The sequence below is a fragment of the Micromys minutus genome (assembly GCF_963924665.1).
Source record: "Micromys minutus genome assembly, chromosome: 10".
NCBI classification, from domain to species: Eukaryota; Metazoa; Chordata; class Mammalia; order Rodentia; family Muridae; genus Micromys; species Micromys minutus.
Window position 1 is genome coordinate 12,266,523 of NC_137979.1, and position 21,234 is coordinate 12,287,756.

The 21,234-nt window shown below is 50.2% G+C and overlaps 1 protein-coding gene across 1 annotated transcript; it reads right to left on the minus strand.

Annotated features, from left to right (window-relative positions):
* Positions 1 to 234: 234 nt before the first annotated feature.
* FLCN (folliculin) lies at positions 235 to 19,266 on the minus strand. Its single transcript, XM_080922602.1, has 13 exons — positions 18,827 to 19,266; positions 15,851 to 15,963; positions 12,727 to 12,997; positions 11,961 to 12,107; positions 11,279 to 11,500; positions 10,163 to 10,323; positions 8,802 to 8,893; positions 6,530 to 6,720; positions 3,701 to 3,814; positions 3,096 to 3,219; positions 2,264 to 2,395; positions 2,076 to 2,181; positions 235 to 1,237 (listed from the first exon to the last, which is right to left on the minus strand). The coding sequence occupies exons 3-13, from the start codon at positions 12,973 to 12,975 to the stop codon at positions 1,036 to 1,038; spliced, it is 1,740 nt and encodes a 579-aa protein (XP_080778728.1). The 5' UTR covers positions 12,976 to 12,997; positions 15,851 to 15,963; positions 18,827 to 19,266; the 3' UTR covers positions 235 to 1,035.
* Positions 19,267 to 21,234: the final 1,968 nt, after the last annotated feature.

Consider the following 21,234-nt stretch of genomic DNA (forward strand, 5'->3'; position numbering starts at 1 on the left):
ATCAAGGTGGGAACATGATGGCATCCAGGCAGACATGGTTCAGAAAGAGCTGAGAGTTCTACATCTAGCAGAATACTTGTTTCCAGGCAGCTAGGAGGAGGGTCTTAAAGCCCACGCCCACAGTGACACACCCACTCCAACATGGCCACGCCTTCTAATAGTGCCACTCCCTGGGCGGAGCACATACAAACCACCACAGTGTCCAACATAAAAACATGTAGTCAGCAGTTTACAAAAATACAGATTTATTGTGTTTCGACATTCTTTCAACTGTACAGAGACCAAGACACATAAATGTAGTCTTCATGTTAAATATAAACAAACAGCAAAAATATTATAAAAACAAACTGGGAAAACTTTCAGGAAGTCTTTCCAAGCTGCGTCCTTGTTGAACTGCAATGGTGAGAGACCCGCTGTCTCAGCACCGCCATATTCTACAGTCGCTGGTTAATGCTACAGCTGCAGCAGAGCAGAAAGCAACGTAATGTTCTGATGGCTCAGTTCTGTAATCCCAGCGCTTGGGGAAGCCGAGGCAGGAGGATTGCTACAAGTCTGGAAGTAGCATAGGCCATACCGTGAGTTCTAAACTGGGATAGGATGTAGAATTAGACTCTGACTCAAAAACAAAAACAAACAAAACAGCCATGGTTTTGATGTACACATGACCTGAAGTCATCAACCCAAAGACAAGGGATACAGGATGCTTGCGCTTGCCGTCTTCCATGGTGGGAAGGTGTCATCCCAACCTCACGAGAACACACTGCAACAACAAAACCTCAGAGGCAGGCTGATCGACTCCTGTCAGCTCCCAGCCCTTGTCCTCAAGAGGCACAGAGCACATCTTGCCAGTTCCTGACAGGGCCATGTGTCCCCTACATTTCAGCATGGGCAGAGTGAGACTCACAAGGAGGTGAAGCCTAGCCCATGAGTCTTCACTCCTCAAATAGGGTGTCTCACCCCAGCATCCAGAAACCCAAGGGCAGTCTTTCCCAGGGAGCCGGGCTGTACACCGCCTCCCAGAAGGCATTCTCGGAGTCAGTTCCTGGACTCTGCGGCTGTGGGGCTTCGCACTGTGGACATGAGATGTGACTTGTAGGTTTTGCTCAGGCCCGTCATCCAGAACTTGAGCAGCTTCACGTTGTCCTCCTCGGAGGCGCCTAGGACGCTCAGGAGCTTCTGTGTGTCCTCCTTGGGACGGCTGTCCACCTTGGTGAATTTAAACAGGACTTTCACTTTGCTGCGGAAAACAAAGACGAACACTTAGACCCACAGCCCAGTCAAGCTCTCCTCAAGCACCCCAACTTCCAGGCCATGGGGCTGCAGCATGCCAAGCTTAGGGGTTCACCCCAGGAGGGCCAGGCCTCCATCATGGCAAAAGAAAACGGAGTACATCTTAGCTACTTAGGAGGCTGAAACAGGAGGATTCCTTGAACCCAGGCAAGTTCAAAGCCTGCCTGGCTGAGACAGGGAAATAATCTCTCTTGAAAAAGATGAGGGAAACTTATGAAGAAATCCTGCTCCTGAGTTCTCACTGCATTATCTGAAACCAGGAGGATTAAGTAGTTTTTTGAATTAGCTAGTTCAATTAATTTGATAAGATATTACTAAGACACAAGGCATAAGGCAACAACTGAATTTCTTTTATAAAGCTGTAAGGGCGGCTACCCCAGCTGCACCTGACTGAGCATGTGCCCAGGTCAGCCACCTAGCACCCTCCAACCCTCCCAAACCCAAAGGAATTAAGGAATAAGGGAATGGCAGTTTCTTTATTTGTTGAGAACCTCTTTCACACATCAGCATCAAATCTCAGTAGCTGCAACCACTTCCCAGGACACAGGGTCCAGGGCAGCAGATACTGGACCACTTCCCACGTCAGTAAACTCCTAAGGAGCAGGGTTGGTGTCTAAACCTTACACTTAACTCCACCCTGACATCCATATGCCTTTGCCTCCTGAGTCCCGGGACCACCTGATGCCTGGGCATGAAAGCCCTCCGCCATTGAGAGCTGCCCCACCCCTCCACATCCCCACCCCCACCCCACACACAGATGCTGTCAAGGCATGGCTGGGGCTTACTTCATCCACTCCTCCTTGAGACAGATGAGGCACTGGTCCACCACATCCACAGACAGGTTCTGGTTGGTCAGGGCTGCTTCAATCTTATTCAGGATAGTGGGCCCAACTGGGGGGACAAACGCTGGATGAGGCAGAGGCCTTGGTGACCCCTCCCCACCCTGAAGAATGGAGAAAGCAGCGGCACCCACCTCTGTCTGCAGCCACAGGACTGCCACTGGTCACCACAAACTCGTACTTGCTGAGGGACTGGTCATCCTCACAGCCAGCAGGGTGGAGGTTGGAGCGAGTGGCCGTGTGCGCCTCCACCACAACTACAAACTCTGTAGTGACAAAACACATGTTCTCTTGTAAAGTGTCCCCTGACCCCCACTGCAAGGCCCCCAGGCTTAATCAGGGACAGGCCTCCTGTTAGCAAAGGGGCTTAACACCTCTGCAGTTGGTTCATTAACTGAGTTAAAGGGTAATTCTTGCCTCAGTTAAACCAGAAATAACTCTTATATTACACTGAACATAAATGCCATATGTAAATTCACTCTAAGCAGCCCTCTGTTAAGTTAAGGCTTCACTCTTACTCTATCCTGAAACCTGGGGGCTGCAACCCTCTCGGGGTTGAACAGCCCTTTTACAGGGGTCACCTAAGAAAACACAAGTACTTATTTATGTTACAATTCATAACAGTAGCACAATTAAAGTTTGAAGTAGCAACAAAAGTAATGCAATGGTTAGGGGGAGGGGGGACCACGATATGAGGAACCATATTAAAGGGTCGCAGCATTGGGGAGACTGAGAGCCACTGCTGTAGATTCGAACTTGAGGGTTCAGGGGCCACACAGACACACGCTAGTAGTATGGAAACTTCACAGCCAAACATCTCTGCATAAACTGGTCCTACTGCAAACACAGGGCACGGCTCCAGGGGCTGGGGACAACCAGAGTACGGCCTTGCCCTAAAATCTGTGACTTGGATACAGGAGTCTTTCAGAGCCGCAGGCAGTATTGTGTCTCACAGAGGGCACTTACCTGAGGCCAGAACATGAGCAGGGATAGGCACCGGAGGGCTGAGCCCTAGGAAGTTGCAGCGATAAGCCTCCTCATACTGAGTGCTATACGGGATGATTCGGACACAGCCGACAGGCAGCATGGTCTGTGGACGACAAGGCTGCTCAGAACCCACCACAAATGCACAGCCTCCCTCCGCAGTGCGTCCATGGTCTCCTGCCTAGATGCCCCCAATTATGGTCAGGGGGAGGGGCATCACAGATCAAGGCTGACTCGTGGTGCCTCTTCCCATCTCCTTGCCCACCCAGATGCTCACTGCACGGAGAGGCACTTGGGGGTTCTGGGAGCCAGCAGACATGCTGTGAGATGATCCTACACCACCACCCCATGAGAACGGCCATGTAGCATCAGCAAGTGCCAGTTCTTGCTCAGATAACTTCTCAGAAGAGTTCAGATTGAGGAAGGGGAGACAGTGTAGCTGTCAACAGTGACAGGTTCCTTCCACGGGGTGCCAATGACCACCATTTTCACCAGGCAGAGAAAACCAATTTCTGAGGCTCTGCACTGGCGGTGCCCCTAATAGTCTGTCCCAAGTCAAACATTAGCACACAGGGGAAGGTTCTCACCCGGAGGACTTCAAACGCGGAATGGACAAGGTTCATATCTCTGCTTTTCCAGATCACTTGATTTCCCATGAGGACATGCCAAGCCAACATCCGGAAAGATGGGGCTCCCAAAACCTGAAACACAGCACGTAGTTCATTAGGCATATTATAGGAACTAATCTGGTCCCACATATTCAGAGACTATAATCTCTTTACAATAAAGAGGTTTAGACACCAAAGAGAAAGGTAATTCTCTTTCTAGGGATACTGGTGACCTGCTAGAAGCTGACAGGGGACAGGAGAAGTCACCAGATTACAAAGGTATTACATTTTTAATACAACCCTCACCCCGGCCCCGGACACTATGAAAAGTATGAAGCAAGCCGGGCGGGCAGTGGTGGTGCATGCCTTTAATTCCAACACTGGGGAAGAAGAGGCAGGTGAATCTCTGTGAGTTTGAAGTTAGCCTGGTGCCTAACTTTTGCAGCCCTCGCCTTCTCTAACACGCTGCCATGCTTGGAAGTGAACATCCGGCTCATCACACTGGCGCCAGGAAGAGAGAGGGCTCTGCCTCCACCACCAGGATGCACCCACATCCTGGCACTTGTCCAAGCCAGCTGCAGTCTTCTTTATAGCTACAGTTCCTGATGGCTGAGGCCATCACAGGATCAGGGCTGCTTTCTGTTTATGATAGCTTTGTTTTTTTTTTTTTAATCCAAAACAGCCTTTCTCCCCTCTGCTTGGCAGTAATTTCCTGCAGCACTTGACAGGAGGTAGCCATTGTTTCTAGAGGTTGAAACAAAACAAAACTAACAAAAACAGAGGCTACAATATGTACTTTACAAAACCCAAAGCCTCAGAGCACTCCCATCTGTAGCAGGAATAACAAACAATCCCTGCTACTGTTAACTGGAAGAATTAGCAAAGCCAACTCAGCTCAGCACTGGAGAACATGTATCTCCCAAACTGAAACCCTAGGGCTCAATCCATTTGCCTGGGGATCAAATTTAGGTCTTTATGGTTGCCAGCACCTTTACCCCTGGGGGTCACCTCACTAGACTCCCCGGTCTCCAAAACAGAAATAATTCCTGCTGGTCAAATTCATACTCATTGAGAAAAATAAAGAAGGTGAGAGAGATGGCTTAGCAGGCTGGGGAGGAATTTTCCTGTGAGATGGGTGTCCAGACAGAACCTACATAAGGTAGGAAGGAGAGATGCTACAAAGTTGGGCCTCTGGCCTCCACAGGCACACTGTGGCATGTGTACCTCCACACACAGAAATAATAGTAAATAAAATTTTAAAACTCTAGATTAAAAAAAGAAATATGGTACCAAAAGTAAACCTGGCATGCTTGCATATGTGTATAATCCTAGCACTTGATAAGCTATATAGTGAGTTCAAAACCTGCCTAGGATACATGAGACCCTAACCCAGAGAGACGATGTTATGAAGAGGGTTTTTTGCTTTTACCTGGAGCAAACCTCACTTCTCACCTGACCCGACAAACCACGTTCAATCTCATGAGACTATTTCCATCTCTGAGATATTGCAGTAAATATTAAAAAATAAAAAGTTTATCTCTTTATCGGCCCTGAGGTCTCACTCCTCAGGCCCGATTTTAGTTTGGAGCCGCCGCCACGGCCCAACTCGTCCGTGAAACACCTTTCCCTGGCGGTTTACTACCGCCTGTTCTCTGCCTCTGTCCCGGGGTGTTTCTCTACCCCGAAATCCCACATAAATACAACTCTATAGCCCGATAGTTTTTCATACAGGTTTATATATTCCACTCTCAATCTACAAACAAGATTGCATCAAACAAAGATACAAACTGCCCTTCTATATGCAATATTAGACCTATAAAATACTTAATGTTCATAGCTTTTAACACCAATAAATCCCACCTGGGTCCAGCTGGTCCCTGGGAACCTCCATGTTACCACAACCTCCACCCTCCAACCTCTGATGACCCCTGACCTCCTCAAATCTCTCCTCGCCCCACCCAGTCACTGGCTTTCCTTTATTTTACTAATTAAAATGGGAAGGTTCAGTTGGTGTCAGCCCTTCTTGGGAAGTGGAATTAACATTAAAATACAGCTTCTGGACAATCTACACGGAGAGGCGTGGGTTCACACACTTCTTGTCACCTGCTCACTTTCACACTAAAAAATATTTTACCATCTAGACACACCAATAACAGCTAAAGTCGATATGTGGGTTATGCCCGTTTCACTCTAGGGTTGACCATCACTTTAAGGTCTAGCCTGCACAAAAACAGGCAGTTGTGCTTTTTCAACACCATGAGTTCGTTCCAGGCTGACACAGTTAGAGAACCCCAGGAAACCTTACAGACAAACAGACGCTGGGATGGACAGACAGCTTAGCTTCAAAGTAAGAGGACTTGGGTTTGCATTCCAGGACTCAAAAGTTAAGAAGGCAAAGCATGGTGGCCCGTGCTTGTCACCCTGCAGCTGGGAGGGCTTGGGAGGCAGATCCCTGGGGCACACAGCCAGCCAAATAGCATACGGGACAAGTCCCAGGCCAGTGAGGGATGCTGTCTCAAAACACAAAAATAGCACCCAGAAGGATGACACTCTGGTCTGCTTCTACACATGTCCATACAGGAACATGTACACATGCACGTGAATGCACACAAACATGCCAGATGTCTATTCTGTCCCTAAAAGAACGTTGCTCCTAAGACAGCTGATATCCTCTGTGCCCTCAGCCATACACCCACTCGGAAGTTCCCAGTGTCTCCCCTGCCCATGGATGTTGAAGCGCAGACCCAGAGGACTGGTACCCTGCAGTGTCCCCGGCTCTTCTCCTTAGACCACACCCCCTCTGCTTACCTGTCTCATGTGGCGAAGGGACTTGAAAACAGAAAGCTTTGGGGGCTGCCAGCTCCCAGAGGCTGAGAGAAAGGATGGTTCTGTTGGGCAACTGGTCAGCTCTCGCCCTTCAGCACCCTCGGGCGTAACAGAGGCTTTCTCCTCCTCTTCAGCCTCTGAATTGTCCCAACTTTCTGATTCTTCCTCTAAGTCTACAGGACAGAAAACAGGACAGGTATGGAGTGAACATCCCCTTAGATGCTAGTTTGGTTCTGTGGCCATTTCTGACTCACAGCACCTACGGTATACCACTGATTCTTACTCTATCCCAGGGAGTATGTATTCTATCCTGAGGACTATGTGCTACTGACTAGGCATCTGGGGTGAAGGGGACAGACCTGGGCAGAAGGACATCTTAGAAGCTCTTATGAAAGATGCTGACCTGGGACAGCATGAGCTCATCAGCACTGCTCGGCCGGGGGCCAGCCTTGTGCTCCACACTCCACTCCACCTCATCTCCCTCCACCCAGACAAGACACAGTGAGAACAGACGGCACAGGCAGGATTTGAAGCCAGCTCTACCTGACACAAAGTGCGTGAGCACACACCCAGATCCTGCGTGGGTGACACAATTTGTTCTCTCTCTCTCCATTTTTAAAAAATAAAGGTTATTAGATAATAATGTTGTTTCAATTTACCACCTTTTACAAAAGTCTCTTTTTAAAAAAGATTTATTTATTATGTATACAATGTCCTGCCTGAATGTACACCAGAAGGGGGCACCAGACCTCATTATAGATGGTTGTGAGCCACTACGTGGTTGCTGGGAATTGAACTCAGGACCTCTAGAAAAGCAGCCAATGCTCTTAACCTCTGAGCCTTCTCTTCAGCCCCACAGTGTGACCCCTGTATGCCCGCACATCTCACTCTCCTTGTGGTAAACACATCCCACCAAGATGGCACTCTGATCATCTACAGAAATTTTGTGTTTGTGAGCCGTACTATACCAAAACATTCCATGACTAACTGATTCACGGGGATAGGAAAGCAACTCCAAGGTTGACCTGACACACTTCTGAGTGTGTCTGGCTCTTGAGACCTTACTCCTGAGCACAACTTGCAGAGTGAGTGCCAACTAGTGACAACCTGGAAAGAACTCTAGCTGCTTACAGTGGGGGAGTGGGTAACACTGTTAATAACACACTGTGTACCATGTACTGTGCCGTAAGTGACTGCGGCTTTTCCACCTCTCAGCAATGGGGAAGGAAAGAAGAGCGAATGGGGCAGGCTGGTGAACTCCAGAACTCTGAACACAGATGATCACTATGGAAGCCAAGTCAGATCTGAGGGCTCCAGTCTTGCATTAGGGCTATCCTAGGAAGTCCTAGCACAGGAGTCTAAACCTAAGGTGCAGAGATTAAATCATGGATGTAGGGATGATGTTGTACAGTGATTTCCTCTGAACTGAAACATTCCCTCCAAGGAGAGGCTCATGAGATACAAGTCTCAGGAAGTTCCTGAAACTAACAAGATTCACAAGGTTTCTCTTCAAGATTAGAGAAGCAAAAAATAATTGCTGAGGATGAGACCAGCTGAGCTACCTAGAGGAAACTCTAGCAAGCAGAGCCACTTCGAGACTGCCCAGTGGAGCTTGGGGATCTAGGGATCCCCAATCTACTTGGGAATCGGCACCAATCATCAAGAAGATGAGTCGGGATCATAACAACATCATTAAGGGCATGGGAGTAGTTGTCACAAAGGCCCATCATGTTCATTCACATCCAGACTCCCTCGTACCAGTTCCACTCACTGTGACAGCCACAAGCCACTACAGTTGGCCCAGCAGAGAAATAAACAGACTTACTGTTGGGATTCTGTAAACCCCACCCCTCAGTTACCTGGCAATAGACAGGTATGCTCCGCCCCAGTGACCTGACACTATAAAAGGGGCTGCTTGCCCCCTCCTCTCTCTCTCGGCCTCTTGGGCTCTTGCAGCCTTGTTCTACCCCCGCTTACCCCTCTTCTTCCCCTTCCCTTTCCCCCCTTCCTCCACATGCTCATGGCTGGCCTCTTCTCTATTCCTCTCTCTCTCTCTCTGCCTCTACTACCCTCTTAACTCTCCCATGACTTGAATAAACTCAATTCTGTACTATACTGTTGTGTAGCTGGTCCCTCAGGGGGAAGGGATTCCCAACATGGGCCCCTCAGAGGCATCTCCCTTGCCCCTAGGCCTCGCCGCACCTCCATGGGCCATATGCCCCCCATTCTCTTCATCCTTTTCCCTAACACTTACCAGCAAGCTTCTCCATCTGGACCAGGGTATCCTCTGTGGGAGCGCCCTCTAAGAGCTTTTCTGTCAGCCTGCTACCACATGCCTTCAGGAGCCTGGAGAAGAATTCAATGCTAGTCATGAGGTATCCTGTCAATGGGAAAACTGAACCTGAGGCTTATTAAGCCCTAGGTTCAAACCCCAGCTCACAGAAAATGGCCTACGCACGTGTACTGGAAGACCGCCCTCCAACACCCCAGCATGAAGAAACATTCTGTAAGACAGAAGTTTGGCCCTCCTTCAGAGGGGATAAGAAAGATGGAGTATGGGAGGTTAGAAGGAACTGTTGGTTTTAATTCCAACTCAGAAGTCACCTTTGAAATAAAAGAGAACCTAAGTAGCATACCAGACAACTCTTTAGTTCTAATAAGCGAGGTAATGTCCTCATGGCGACATAAGAGGTGTAAAAACATGACCAAAAACATTCTAGACCAATCTCAAAGGAAAAAAAATTACAAATGGTCAATGAGTATGTGAAAAAGTATTTAATATCCTTAACTATCAGAGAAACACAAATTCAAACCGCCTTCACATTCCATTTCACACCAGTTGAAGGCCTATCACCAGGAAAGCCAAGGACAGGGGCTAAAGGGACAGCTCAGCAGTTAACAGCACCGGTTCCTCTTACAGAGGAATGGGGTTAGTTCCCAGCACTCACTCAGTGGCTCATAAGGATCTGTAACTGTCGTTCCACGGGGTCCAACTCTTTTCCTGTCTTAGTGGGGAGGTTCCTCTAAGTCTATACCTGATACACCGTTCCCAGGCATTACCTGAAGGACTCCAAGCAACCACAGCAGAGGTCCTTAAATCCTCCTGCTTACTGTTGCCCTATCCCCAAGGGCCAAGGAACACACCCAGCCTCAATGGCCATTGGCTGACAAGTGTGGTCTGTATGCAACAGCACACTCTAGAAGGAGCAGTGCATCCCTGAGACCCGCAGATGCTCTGCAGGTTGCATTTTCCTAGACAGCAGGAGCTCCCTGTTCATAGCGCACCCAGACCTTCACTCCAGACACCAGCTGACTGCTCCCCACCAGCAAAAACTCCCAGGCCTGAGCCCAAAGCACCAGCTCCCAGCTCGGGAGAAGCCTGTTACCATCTTCAGGAGGAGACTTGGTGGTTTTCGCACAGAAATGGTCTTTGTGTCAGTGCAAAATGAGTTCTACCCCAGAGTGTTGCCATCCCGTAGGGAGACAGACGAGAGAACTCGCTGAGTTGGAGCAGACTCTCAGAGGTACACACAGGACAGTCCCATGGGGAGGCAGATGGGGGGGGACTTGGGGTGTTCTAATGGCTCGCAGGTGCCAAGACCCAAGACTCATTACCAGGCAAAGGAAGTGTGCAGACAAGCCCACAGGTTGTCATCGCTGGTCAAGGAGGTCAGAGAGCGGGCAGCATTGCCGTTCCTCTGGTGCAGGAAGGGGGTGAAGGCAGTGTTCATCCTCTGGGCGCGCTGTGGACATCCAAACTGCTCTGCTTCAAACACCTGAATACAAGGGGGGGGGGCACCTCTTCAGGAATGGCTACCACGGAACCTTCCTAGATCCTCCTGCTCTGCTCTCTCGACTCAGAACACAGCCCATGCCAACAGTCTGGCAATGCCTCCCAGAATATTTCTGCTGACCCAGAGGGTTCCGTGTATTCCTCTCTGCCCTACTGGGTATTCACCGTTCAAGTACTCTTGGCTGGCCTCCCCAAGAGGTTCATTCCACAGACCCTTGCAGGTGATGGACACATGTCTATCTGCTTATAGGAGGCTCCTATGCCTTCCTGCCACATTCTAATACAGTCCAGCCACTCCACCTATCAGGATGAGGGATGAACAGCCTCTTCCTCCACTGCCCAAGGACAGAGCATGGACAAGAAACTGAATCTAAGGGTCTGTGACCAAAGCAAAGCCAGGCCTGCATACATGCTCTCCTGCAGCTGGAGGGGGTGCCCTAGGTGGGGGTCTAGACAAGACTAGCAGACAGCTTGGGTCCTGAAGGGTACAGAAAGTAAAGACACCAGGCAAGAAGTCAGAGGCTGAACATCAGTTAGGACACTGGGTAGCCGGGTGGTGGTGGCACAAGCCTTTAACCCCAGCATTCGGGAGGCAAAGGCAGGCGGATCTCTGAATTCAAGGCCAGCTTGACCTACAGAGTGAGTTCCAGGACTACACAGGGAGACTCTGTCACAGAAACAAAACAAAAACAACAACAACAAAAAAAAAAAAACCCAAACCAAACCAAAAACAAAACAAAAAAACCCAAACCCAAGACAACAGGCTAAGCCAGCACCAGAGCAGTGGATAAGAGGTTGGGAGGGTCACCCATCCCCACCACAACCCGAAGCTGAGACTACAACTTGGGCCCACGGCAGAGGCAGAGCCAAGAGGACCACTGCTGCCCGGGCACTCAATATCCATGGCAACAGGCCAGAGCCCCCGCTCTGAGCATCACCTTGAGGGCCTTGCCCTGGAGCTCACTGATGATCCCGTGGATCTTCCCCAGCAGGAAGGGCCAGGAGTTGATGAGGTAGATTCGATCCATCATGATAGCGATGATGCTGTACCAACGCTGGAAGCCTCTGGCCAGGCTGTCTTTGATGAAGAAGGTGTGGCTGAACACAAAGCCGTGCTGCTCATCGCCAAAGAAGATGGGGCCTTCACGACCAGGGCAGACCTTGGAGGGAGCCACAAGAACCTTAGGGAAAGCTCTGACTTTTACCTCAAGCCTCTTGGGCCCGGCTGGACACAGCAGGCCAGTGTCCTATCACTGATGGTCTGGGAAGCCAGCAGATGTGATGGCTACTACTGGGTCTGTAGAGTCAGACCACACACTCTTCTAAACTATGGGGATGTGGGGGGTTGGAGACCGGGGAGGTGACATGCACAAGAGTGCAGGTGCTTGAAGAGGTCAAAGGATTTGGAGTCACAGGAGGTTGTGAGCTACCCAGTGTGGTGTTAGGCACTGAGCTGAGATCTTCCTCAACAGTGGCACTCAATCTTAGCAAGCCAAAGACTTACTCCTCAGGCTCTAACAACCACAGCCACGCGCACACAGCACTGACAACCCTTGTGTCTATAAACAGCAATGAACCTATTTCCCCCGTGCGTTTCCCACGGTCTGGAGCTCGCCTTACCTCACAGCTCAGGCTCCGGACGCAGGCCTGGCGGACGATGCTGAAGAGCTGCGGGTGGTTGGGGTGCTGGTGACTGACGTACTTAATAGAGGTCTCCTTATCATGACTGATGTAGCCTGGGTGCCCTACAGCAAGGGAGCGGCAGCCCTGCATGCAAAGAAGGAAAAAAAAAATCTGTGGCTAGAAGCAGGCAACACATCTACATACAGAAAACACATTCCTTTTTCACTTTTTAAGATATAGTTTTCTTGCTGGGCAGTGGTGACGCATGCCTTTAATCCTAGCACTAGGGAGGCTGAGGCATGTGGATCTCTGTGAGTTTGAGGCCAGCCTGGTCTATAGAGTGAAGTTCCAGGACAGCCAAGGTCACACTGAAAACCTGTCTTGAAAAAAACAAAATCAATAGCAACAACAAAAAAAGAAACTTGTTTTTTCCCTATTTTTAGTGGCTGTTGGGGAAAGCATTATCTCTAGCTGGTGTAACTTCGTTTGAGTATATGTATGTGTCTTTCTTTTTCTCTTTCTTTTCTTTTTCTTCCTTCCTTCCTTCCTTCCTTTCTTTTTCAAGATAGGGGTTCTCTGTGTATCCCTGACTGTCCTGGAATTCTCTCTGTAGATGAGACTGGCCTGTGCACTATGTTAAAAAGACTCATGCTGGGGTGAGGAGAAAAATGCTCTCAGGACCCCGGGGGTCTGCCATGCTCCCATGACAACCCACCTCTCACAGAAAGACTAAAACCAAGTCACGGTCCCAAAGGATATTTACCTCACACATGTCTGATTTCTTGGGTCCGGGGCTGCTGGAGTCGGTGCTGGCGCCCTCGGCTGGGCTGTGGGCACGGACTCGGCTGCTCATCTGAATGCCACCCTCCTCTTCCTCAGCCTGCTCAACCTGGCCAGGACTGTCGCCACTTCCGGCACCCTGGGGCAGGGGCGCGTGCAGAACTTCCGTGCAGAAGAGCGTGCGGGGGCCGTGTAGCTCGCAGAAGTGGCAGAGAGCAACGATGGCGTTCATGGTGCCGGAGACCGGCCGGGACCTGCAGGGTAGACACGGTATCTGTGGGCCTGCCCCATCCATGCCACGGAACCAGGCCCCGGGCTCTGCCGGACTGCCGCCACTGCTGATGGGCTTTTGCTGGGCAGAGGAACGCCCCCGACGCACCCACTGTGTAACAGTTGCTACATCAAGGGCAGGAAAGACACAGTGGGGGGGGGGGTCAGATGGATGGACAGATGGACAGGCACCAAGGAGGGTCCGCCTTCATCTCCCACATCTGCAAGGCAAGGTTTGAGTGCTAGAATGCTTGGGGTAGGGGGGGGGGAGCTCATCTACAGAGACAAACATCTCCTTTCTGCACGGGGAGACTCGGAACACAGCACTGCAGCACAAACTCTGAGAGGAACAGGACGAGAGCACGGGTGGGCCACACAGGTCCCAGTGGAACTGAAGGGAGCAGAGCTCTCTGGCCAAGCGGGTGGGCGGGGCTTGAGTAGGTTCAGAGATGGGCAGTCACGAAGGCAGAGGCCCATCTCGTGAACGGCCACAGCCAGGCCCCCTGTGTGTTTTGGAAAGGCTCGTGTTGAGAAGCAGAAGGTGCCAGATGACAGGCCCACTGTCCACTGAAGAATGATGGGGCACTGGCGTGTTACGGTGACAGGTGGTGAGGCCAAACAGTACCAGCATTTCCAAAATGGATAGGCAGACGCGACTGGTAGAAGAAGAGAATGTGGATCAAGAGGACAGAGATAGGAAAACATCTCCATCCTCATGATCCACAGATGAGGAGGAGCGGGGCGGGGCAGATGCTGGGGTGGGGTCTGCAGAAAATTTTCAGTTTCATGTGGAACTGAGTGGAGTAGTCAGGGCCTCAGACAGGGACCATGTAGCTTCAACAGATCACAGGGCCTCCAGAGCAGGTGACCAAAGAGCCACCTAAGCCATCCTGCTGGACCAATGAGCACTTTAGTCAGGCAAGAATGGGTGTCACTCAGCCTTGACAGAATGAAGTCAGGCACAAGCAGGATACGCTCCTGCTAACCACTGGAGAGATCTTGGGGAGCTGGACTTGATCCCAGTGAGGTGATCAGAGTCTGATGTCGCTGTTGTCAGCTGAGAAGATGGTGGTGAGGAGTTCCCAACACCACTGAGCTTCCACACGCATGCAGAGTTACATCATATGAGTTTTATCACAGCTTTTAAAAAGGCGCAGGCAGGCATGGTGGCACCCCTGTGATCCCAGCACGTCACAGAGGAAGAGTCTACGGGAAGGTCACTCACTGGCAGTCGTGATTTCTAGAGGAGAAAGAATGGGGACTCGTGCTCCAGTGGAAGGGACAGGGTGAGCCTGAAAGAACTGCGGTGTCTGGGAAGTCCCCCCTTCTCCACCTCACAAAAAGATGCAAAATCAGCAGAGCCTGGATCCTCTGCCTCCTTTTGTGGGGTGGGCAGCTGCGGCAGGGCTGGGTGGTGAAGGGCACTTGTTCCCTGCTTTATAGCTAACCATTGAAGGTTAAAGATCAGCGTGTCCTAGGGGTTCTGACAGCAGAGGCAGAGGCAGCCATAGCAGGCATGCCTGACCCATGGACGCTGGTAGGCCATACTGGCTGGCTGGAGAAAGGTCTGGAAAGGCAGGTTCAAGTGACCCTGTGTTCTTCATGCCCATCATATCCACAGCCACATGTGACAACTCAAGATTTAAACTAACTAGAGCTAAACTCAGGACCACAGCCTCACACAGGGCTCCATCTGAATTGTGTGGGTTCCAGGACATTTCCATAAAAACAACAAAAGTGCAAAAAAAAAAAAGAAACCTGCTCCTTAGAACACTACTCAAAGCAATATGCAACTATTTGAGTCTCTAAATATAGGCGAGAGGACGCTTTCATCCTAGGCCCTCGTCCCCAGGAAGGCGAGGCACAAATACAACAAAGATATGGCACAGCAGATGAGGGCAAAGTTGGAGCTCAGCATGCACAAGTAGCTGGTGACAGACAGCTGTGCCTTGGTCGCCTCTGGCTGCCTCCTTTGAGATAGCACTCCTGTTGGCAGCTGTATCCCTAGTGTTTCTGCAGTCTGCTCCCAGCTACTAGGCTGCCACAAATCGTCCTCCTAGGTTGGAGCAGGATTAGCAGCAGCAGCTATGAACTGATAAGGCAGGAGTCAGAGAACTTGGGGATATACTTACCCACGGGGATTCTGACTGCACATGAGACAGACAAGCTGGAGGTAAAGGTCCTGAACACGCTGGCTGTAGACCTTTGTCTGGAGCACTCGACCTCCACGTGCCTGTCCTCACAAACTAGCTCCTGCAGACTGACCCCCCTCCCCACATCCTACCAGTTCTCACTCTGCCACTTGTCCTAAGCTTTGGGACCTACATAGCTTGTGTTTTCCCTTCACAAATGCCCCTCTCGGTGGAGACTTTGTGTAGCTGAATACAGTCCCTTCTGTGTCCATCACAGCTGCCAACACATGGAGGGCACTAAATGACTTGCTCATAGAGATGACCATTGTAATCAGAGAAACTGGAGGTATCCGAGGGGGCTCAGACACCCACTGCAGCCGGTCATGGTGAAACACATCTGGAATGGAGGCACCAGAAGATGCCAGCAGGAGAATCAGCCAGCTTTAGGTACATGGAATGTTCCAAGCCGGCCTGGACTACAAGAAACATGAGCCACTGTCTCATGAGCAGAAAGAGAGTCCACTGTGGAGGAGATGAAGCAGCCAGTAACAGGACCCAAGAAAGAAGCATGCATCCTGGGAAAGGAGACACCTCCTCCCTGGAGAGGCAGGCAAGGAGAAGAAATAAGCATCCTTCCAGCAAAGCAAGCATGTGAAAGCGGCCCTCAGCCAAATTTCACCCACGTGTGGAGCATTAGTTACCAACCTTATGCTTAGCAGATCACAATTGCACCATCCTGCCTAGACCAGAACATGTACAAGGCCTGCCGGGTGAGACAGGTACGCGAACTTCACTCGAATTCAAAGACCTGAGGTTGTCTAGGGAAAAACAGAAAGAAAAAAAATCAGACCTAATTCCAAGAACTGAAGTTTCTGTAGCATGAATAAACGTCTGAGCAGCTGACAGCCAACTTCAAATCAGGGCGCCTTCAAGGGGAACTGGAGACTTATCTGCTGTGGTGCTTTGAATCTTAAAAAAAACAAATACTGTTAGCCAGGCATGGTAGCCCATACCTCCTTTAATCCCAGTGCTCAGGAGGCAGAGGCAGGGGAATCTCTGTGAGTCTGAGGCCAGCCTGGTCTACGGAGTGAGTTCCAGGACAGCCAGGGCTACACAGAGAAACTCTGTCTCGAAAAACAAAAACAAACAAAAGAAACTGCTGATTAGTACGTGTGCAGTGGAGAAAGGTGGGGAGGGAAGAGAAATGCACTGGAATGCAGCCCAGGGCATACATGTGAAAGTCAGGGGACAACCTGCAGGTGACACTTGCCTTTCACCTTGTTCCTAGTCTTGTTTCTGCCACACTGTGAACTCAGGCTAACGGGCACAAGAGCTTCCCTACTATTTCCTGCCTCTGCCTCCCCTCACTTCCGGATGGGACTCAGGCTGCGACGTTTGTGTGGCAAGCACTTCTGCCAGCAGGGCCAACCCACAGGCCCTACTGTGGACTGTATGTGTCCCCCCAAAGGAAGTCATGTATTCCAGACTTGATCCCCAGCTGATGATGCTGCCAGGGGTAACGGTGATTCTCAAGGACATGAAGTTTTGTCACCACACATCACTCACCACACCATGCCACCGCCACAGATGAAAACCATGAAGCAAAACCAGTTCTTCCTTTTAAGTGGATCATCTCAGGTTGCCATTGTTTTGTTTTTCCGTGACAGAAAGCTAACACACTTGGGGTTCTGACTGGCCTCTAGCCCCTATCAAACAGTGGCTGGAAGTAAGTTCACAGCGTAGCTGGAGCTTTAGGGTCTCACTACATAGCCTTGACTGGCCTGGAACTCACTATATAGACCAAGTTAGCCTTCAATTCCCGGAGATCTGCCTGCCTCTGCCTCTTGGGTGTTGGCGTTAAAGGCATGTGCCACCATGCCCAGCTTCAAAAAAAAAAAATTTATTTTGAACCTCTCATTTCTTATTTTCTTTTTCTTTCTTTTCTTTCTTTCTTTCTTTTTTTCTTTTCTTTTCTTTTCTTTTTTTTTTTTTTTTTGCCTGCATGCATGGAGGCTGTAAGAAAGCAACATATCTCTAAGGCTGGAGTTACAGGTGGCTGTGAGCATCCATGTGGGTGCTGGGAATCGAACCCGGGTCCTCTGAAAGAGCAGCCGGTGCTCTTAACCTCTGAGTCATCTCTCCAGCCTCTAAACATTTTTAAATGCGAAACTTCCATCTTTCCAACAGCTGGCCATAAAGAGACTGTTTTGGTAGCCTACACACCAGACCAACATAACCCTTCAGACCACACCCCTCGAGTCTCTCTTCCAGGTTTTCAACTGTCATAAAGCACCAGGATCAAACAGGATGTGCCTAATATTAGTTCTGATAAAAAAAAATCATTTGTCCGGGGCTGGATAGAGAGTTGGCTCAGCGGTTAAGAGCACTGGCTGCTCTTCCAGAGGTTCTGAGTTCAAATCCCAGCAACCACATGGTGGCTCACAACCATCTGTAATGGGATCAGATGCCCTCTTCTGGTGTGTCTGAAGACAGCTACAGTGTACTTATATAAAATAAATATAAATCTTAAAAAAAAAAAAAGCATTTGTCCAACAAGGCAAATTCGCATTACTAATCCCTCAGCCTAGGCTGCCACTGGAAGGCAGTAATGGAAACCCACATGACACTTGGTTCTGGAGCCTTAGAGAAACCTGAGTTCCTAACCCTTGCCAGCCAGTGACACCAACTGTCACTTATCTTCTGGAAATCCTCCTGGGCACCGGGAACAGGCTTCTCAGACTGCATATGGCACCTGAATCGTGTTCAGTCACTCTCCAACCCCAACGTCTGCCACCGTTTTACTGAGCTGCTCTGAGTGTGCCTAACCACTATTCCAATTAACCTTTCAAAGCCAAAGACAGTCTCCTCGCCACCGGACTTAGATACTTTGAGAGGCAGGCTGTGCGTGTTCGATGCTTGATCATGCTCACGCTGTCCGGACCACAGGCCTGACAAACAAGACCCATGCTGTCCTTCCCTGGTGTGCCCTGGTTTTACCTCATCTCTATTGCTTGTTTGCCTTGTAGGCAAACAAGGGGTTCCAAGGATCACCACTGAAGTCAGCAGGAGCTCTGTCTCCCACGGGAAACTCACTGCTCCCCGCTGCCACCCAGGCTAGTTCAGTGTGGGTAAGAAATTCAGCAGGGAACCAACCTAGAACCACTCCCCACTACTACTGCCAACTTCAGCAAGACTTCCTTTAGAGAGCGCCCAGTCACTTGACACCAGCAGAGCAAACAGTGTCACGTGCCACGACCTCTCCACTGCTTAATGACAAGTATGATAACCCAGCAGTGCCAGCAGTACTCTGGCTGTAGCCTTTCTCTCTGCCGGGCACCATGGGTGGTGCCAGGTTCTCCCCCCCCCCCCCCAGAAATGGAGAGTCGCCCTATACTTGCAGTTGGTTCTACTGGCCCCCTACTGTTCAGGGCTACTTGTACCTCCTCGACTGCGATCCACTGGCTAATCTCAGGGCTAAAGATTCCTTCCAGCGCATGAGGATGAGTTATTCTGCTAGAACGGAGAGAAATGAGGTGTCCTGCCTATCCTCTGACGGCCGTCCTGCTAGAAAACGGGAGTGGGGCTGGCAGGACGCCATCTCCAGCAGTATTCTGTCAAACTACAACAATTACCCCGACCCCGGGGGGTGGAACCTGTCACCTCCCTCTCCCTGGTGTTTACCATTCCCGCTTTTCATTCAGCCTTCTGGTCCAACACCAACCCTGCTGGGGCACTCGCCGCCGTCTCCCGGATGCTGGGCCGGAACCCGCTCGCAAATGTCCTGAGGCTGTCGCCACCGTTTTGCCCCTCGCAAAGTACTAGCCCGTTCCGCAGGCCCTTGCACCGAGCCTAGCGCGTGACCCAGCCGGACCGAACCATCCGCAGTCCGGCGGAGGGCAAGCAACGCCAGAGATCGAGCAAGCGGCGCCGCGATCCCGGCAGGACCGTGCCGAGCCTCGATGTGCCACGTTACTCTCCTCCAGGCCAAGCAAGAATCCGAGCCCCTCGGCCAAGCGCGCCCCTCGGCGCCGCTTGTCGCCCCACGGAGAAGCGTAGATGGTTCCGGCCGCCGAGAGAAGCCATTCTACGGGGGTGACGTCAAAACTAGCATTCCAAAAGAGTCAGAGAGAATTAGTCGGCCCATGCCCTTGTCCCTACAAAAGAGGAAAATAAAATGGAAGCATTTCCTCTCGGTTCTGTGAGTTCTTGTGGTTCCACTCCCCGCCGGTTAAGTTGCCGATCGGAAACAGAGTCTCCCCTTCAAGAGAAGTGGAAGGTGCGGACAGACCCTGGGAGGGAGGAGGGCTACAGAGCAAAGCAGGACTGCGCATGTGCGGCGCTTAGTCTCGGTCTGAGCCAAACTAGCCTTCAAAACAGTTCATGGATTGTGGGTTTCTTTATTTTCTCTAGGTCCTGGGTCTGGTTCCCAGCTTGGGGGTGAGGATGGAATATTGTTTAGCTACTAAAAATTAATTTTAACGCTATTAGTGCATACCATGGGCCCTTGAAGACAGATGAGAATAAGGCTTGACCCTATAAATAATGCCGCTGGCTGTACGCAGGAGCAGTCTCTGCTGTGCACGGGGCTGGCGGTACAGGAGGATGCCCAGAGTGTGGTTATCAGGAAGCGGGGAAGCTTCAGATGAGTAGAAGTAGTTGGTATCTATTTGTTTTTCAAACCACAGGGATCTGATTTCTTTATATTGCACGAAGCTTTTATATTTTGTTGGAGAGGAAGCGAAAGGAAAAGAAAAAAGAAAAAAAATTGCAAACTTGTGTTTTGTAAGTTTTGCCTGGTAAAGATTAAGGAGTGCAGGGTAGAGTTAAAAGTGTTAGATATTGTTTTTAACAGTCCAGTTATTCCTGATACGGTGAGTGATCCCGCGGTGGAGACCGTCACCAGTCTTCAACAAGGCTCTTCTCCACCCTCCTCCAAGAACAGAGTAAGCAGACAGCAGTATAAGAAAGCAGATACGTGTCAACTAGGGGTTAGCGATCTTAAACGGGACAAAAGAGCTTTGAACAGATTGCCACTCAGGATATAAGTGAAACCGGTTGGAACTGACCATAGCAGTGTGATGTTATGAAGAACCAGGTCAGCTCTGACTATGGCTCTGAGAACCGTTATTCTGGAAAGCAACCGGAGGATTTGGGCAGCTCACCAAAGGCAGTCATTACAGAGTGAGTCTGGAGGTCAGTGAGGGGACAAGAGGAGTGTGTATCTCCCCATTGGCTCTCCCAGGTCTCTAAGGCTAGACAGCTACTGTGATTCCTTTTTGTAGCTATTGAGAAGCCTTGGAGGCTGAGGTGGGAATGAGTCCCCTAACTGAAGCAAGCTCTCCACAGAAGCCTCAGCCATAGGAGACTTCCCAACTCAAAAGGAGCTTGTCTTCGGAGACATGTTGGCTGATTAGAATGTCAGTACCAGTGAATAGACTGGAATGTTTCAGATCCAACAACTAGCTGCCTTATCTTGAGCTAGTTTTAGCCCTCTGGTACCCTCTGGAACAGCCATTCCTTGCCTACATCCGTGTCAGAACAAATAGAAAGGGCCTTGTGGGGTGTACTAACTCACCAACTCAAAAGTTCACCGTGTAGCATCTTGGGCCTACAAGAAAGATCCCTCATTTAGTTGTACCTGCCTGAGGTACCCACCAATGTATTTAAACTTGCTGTGACTTATGACTTTCTTCTGTAAAACTATAAAATCTGAGCTAGGCAGGGGTGGCACATGCCTTTATCACCACTTGGGAAGCAGAAGCAGGCAGATCTCTGAGTTCAAGGCCAGCCTGGGCTACACAGAGAAACACTGTCTCGAAGAAAACAAACAATCAGAAATAAAACACAAAAACTATAAAAATGCTTACACATGGAAATATTTAATTTGGGGCAACCTAAATCTATTCCCAGGCCACTCAAAATGGCTCCAGAGTAAACTGTCTCATTCCCTTTATGGTGAAACCTGTGGTTCTTTTGCATACAGTTCTCAAGTTGCTTTTTTGATGGGTGAACCAGCGGGGAGCTGGACCCTGAAGTTGTCAGTTGTCTGAAGAGAATAGACATCTGGGCCAGGCTCTGACTATCTTAAT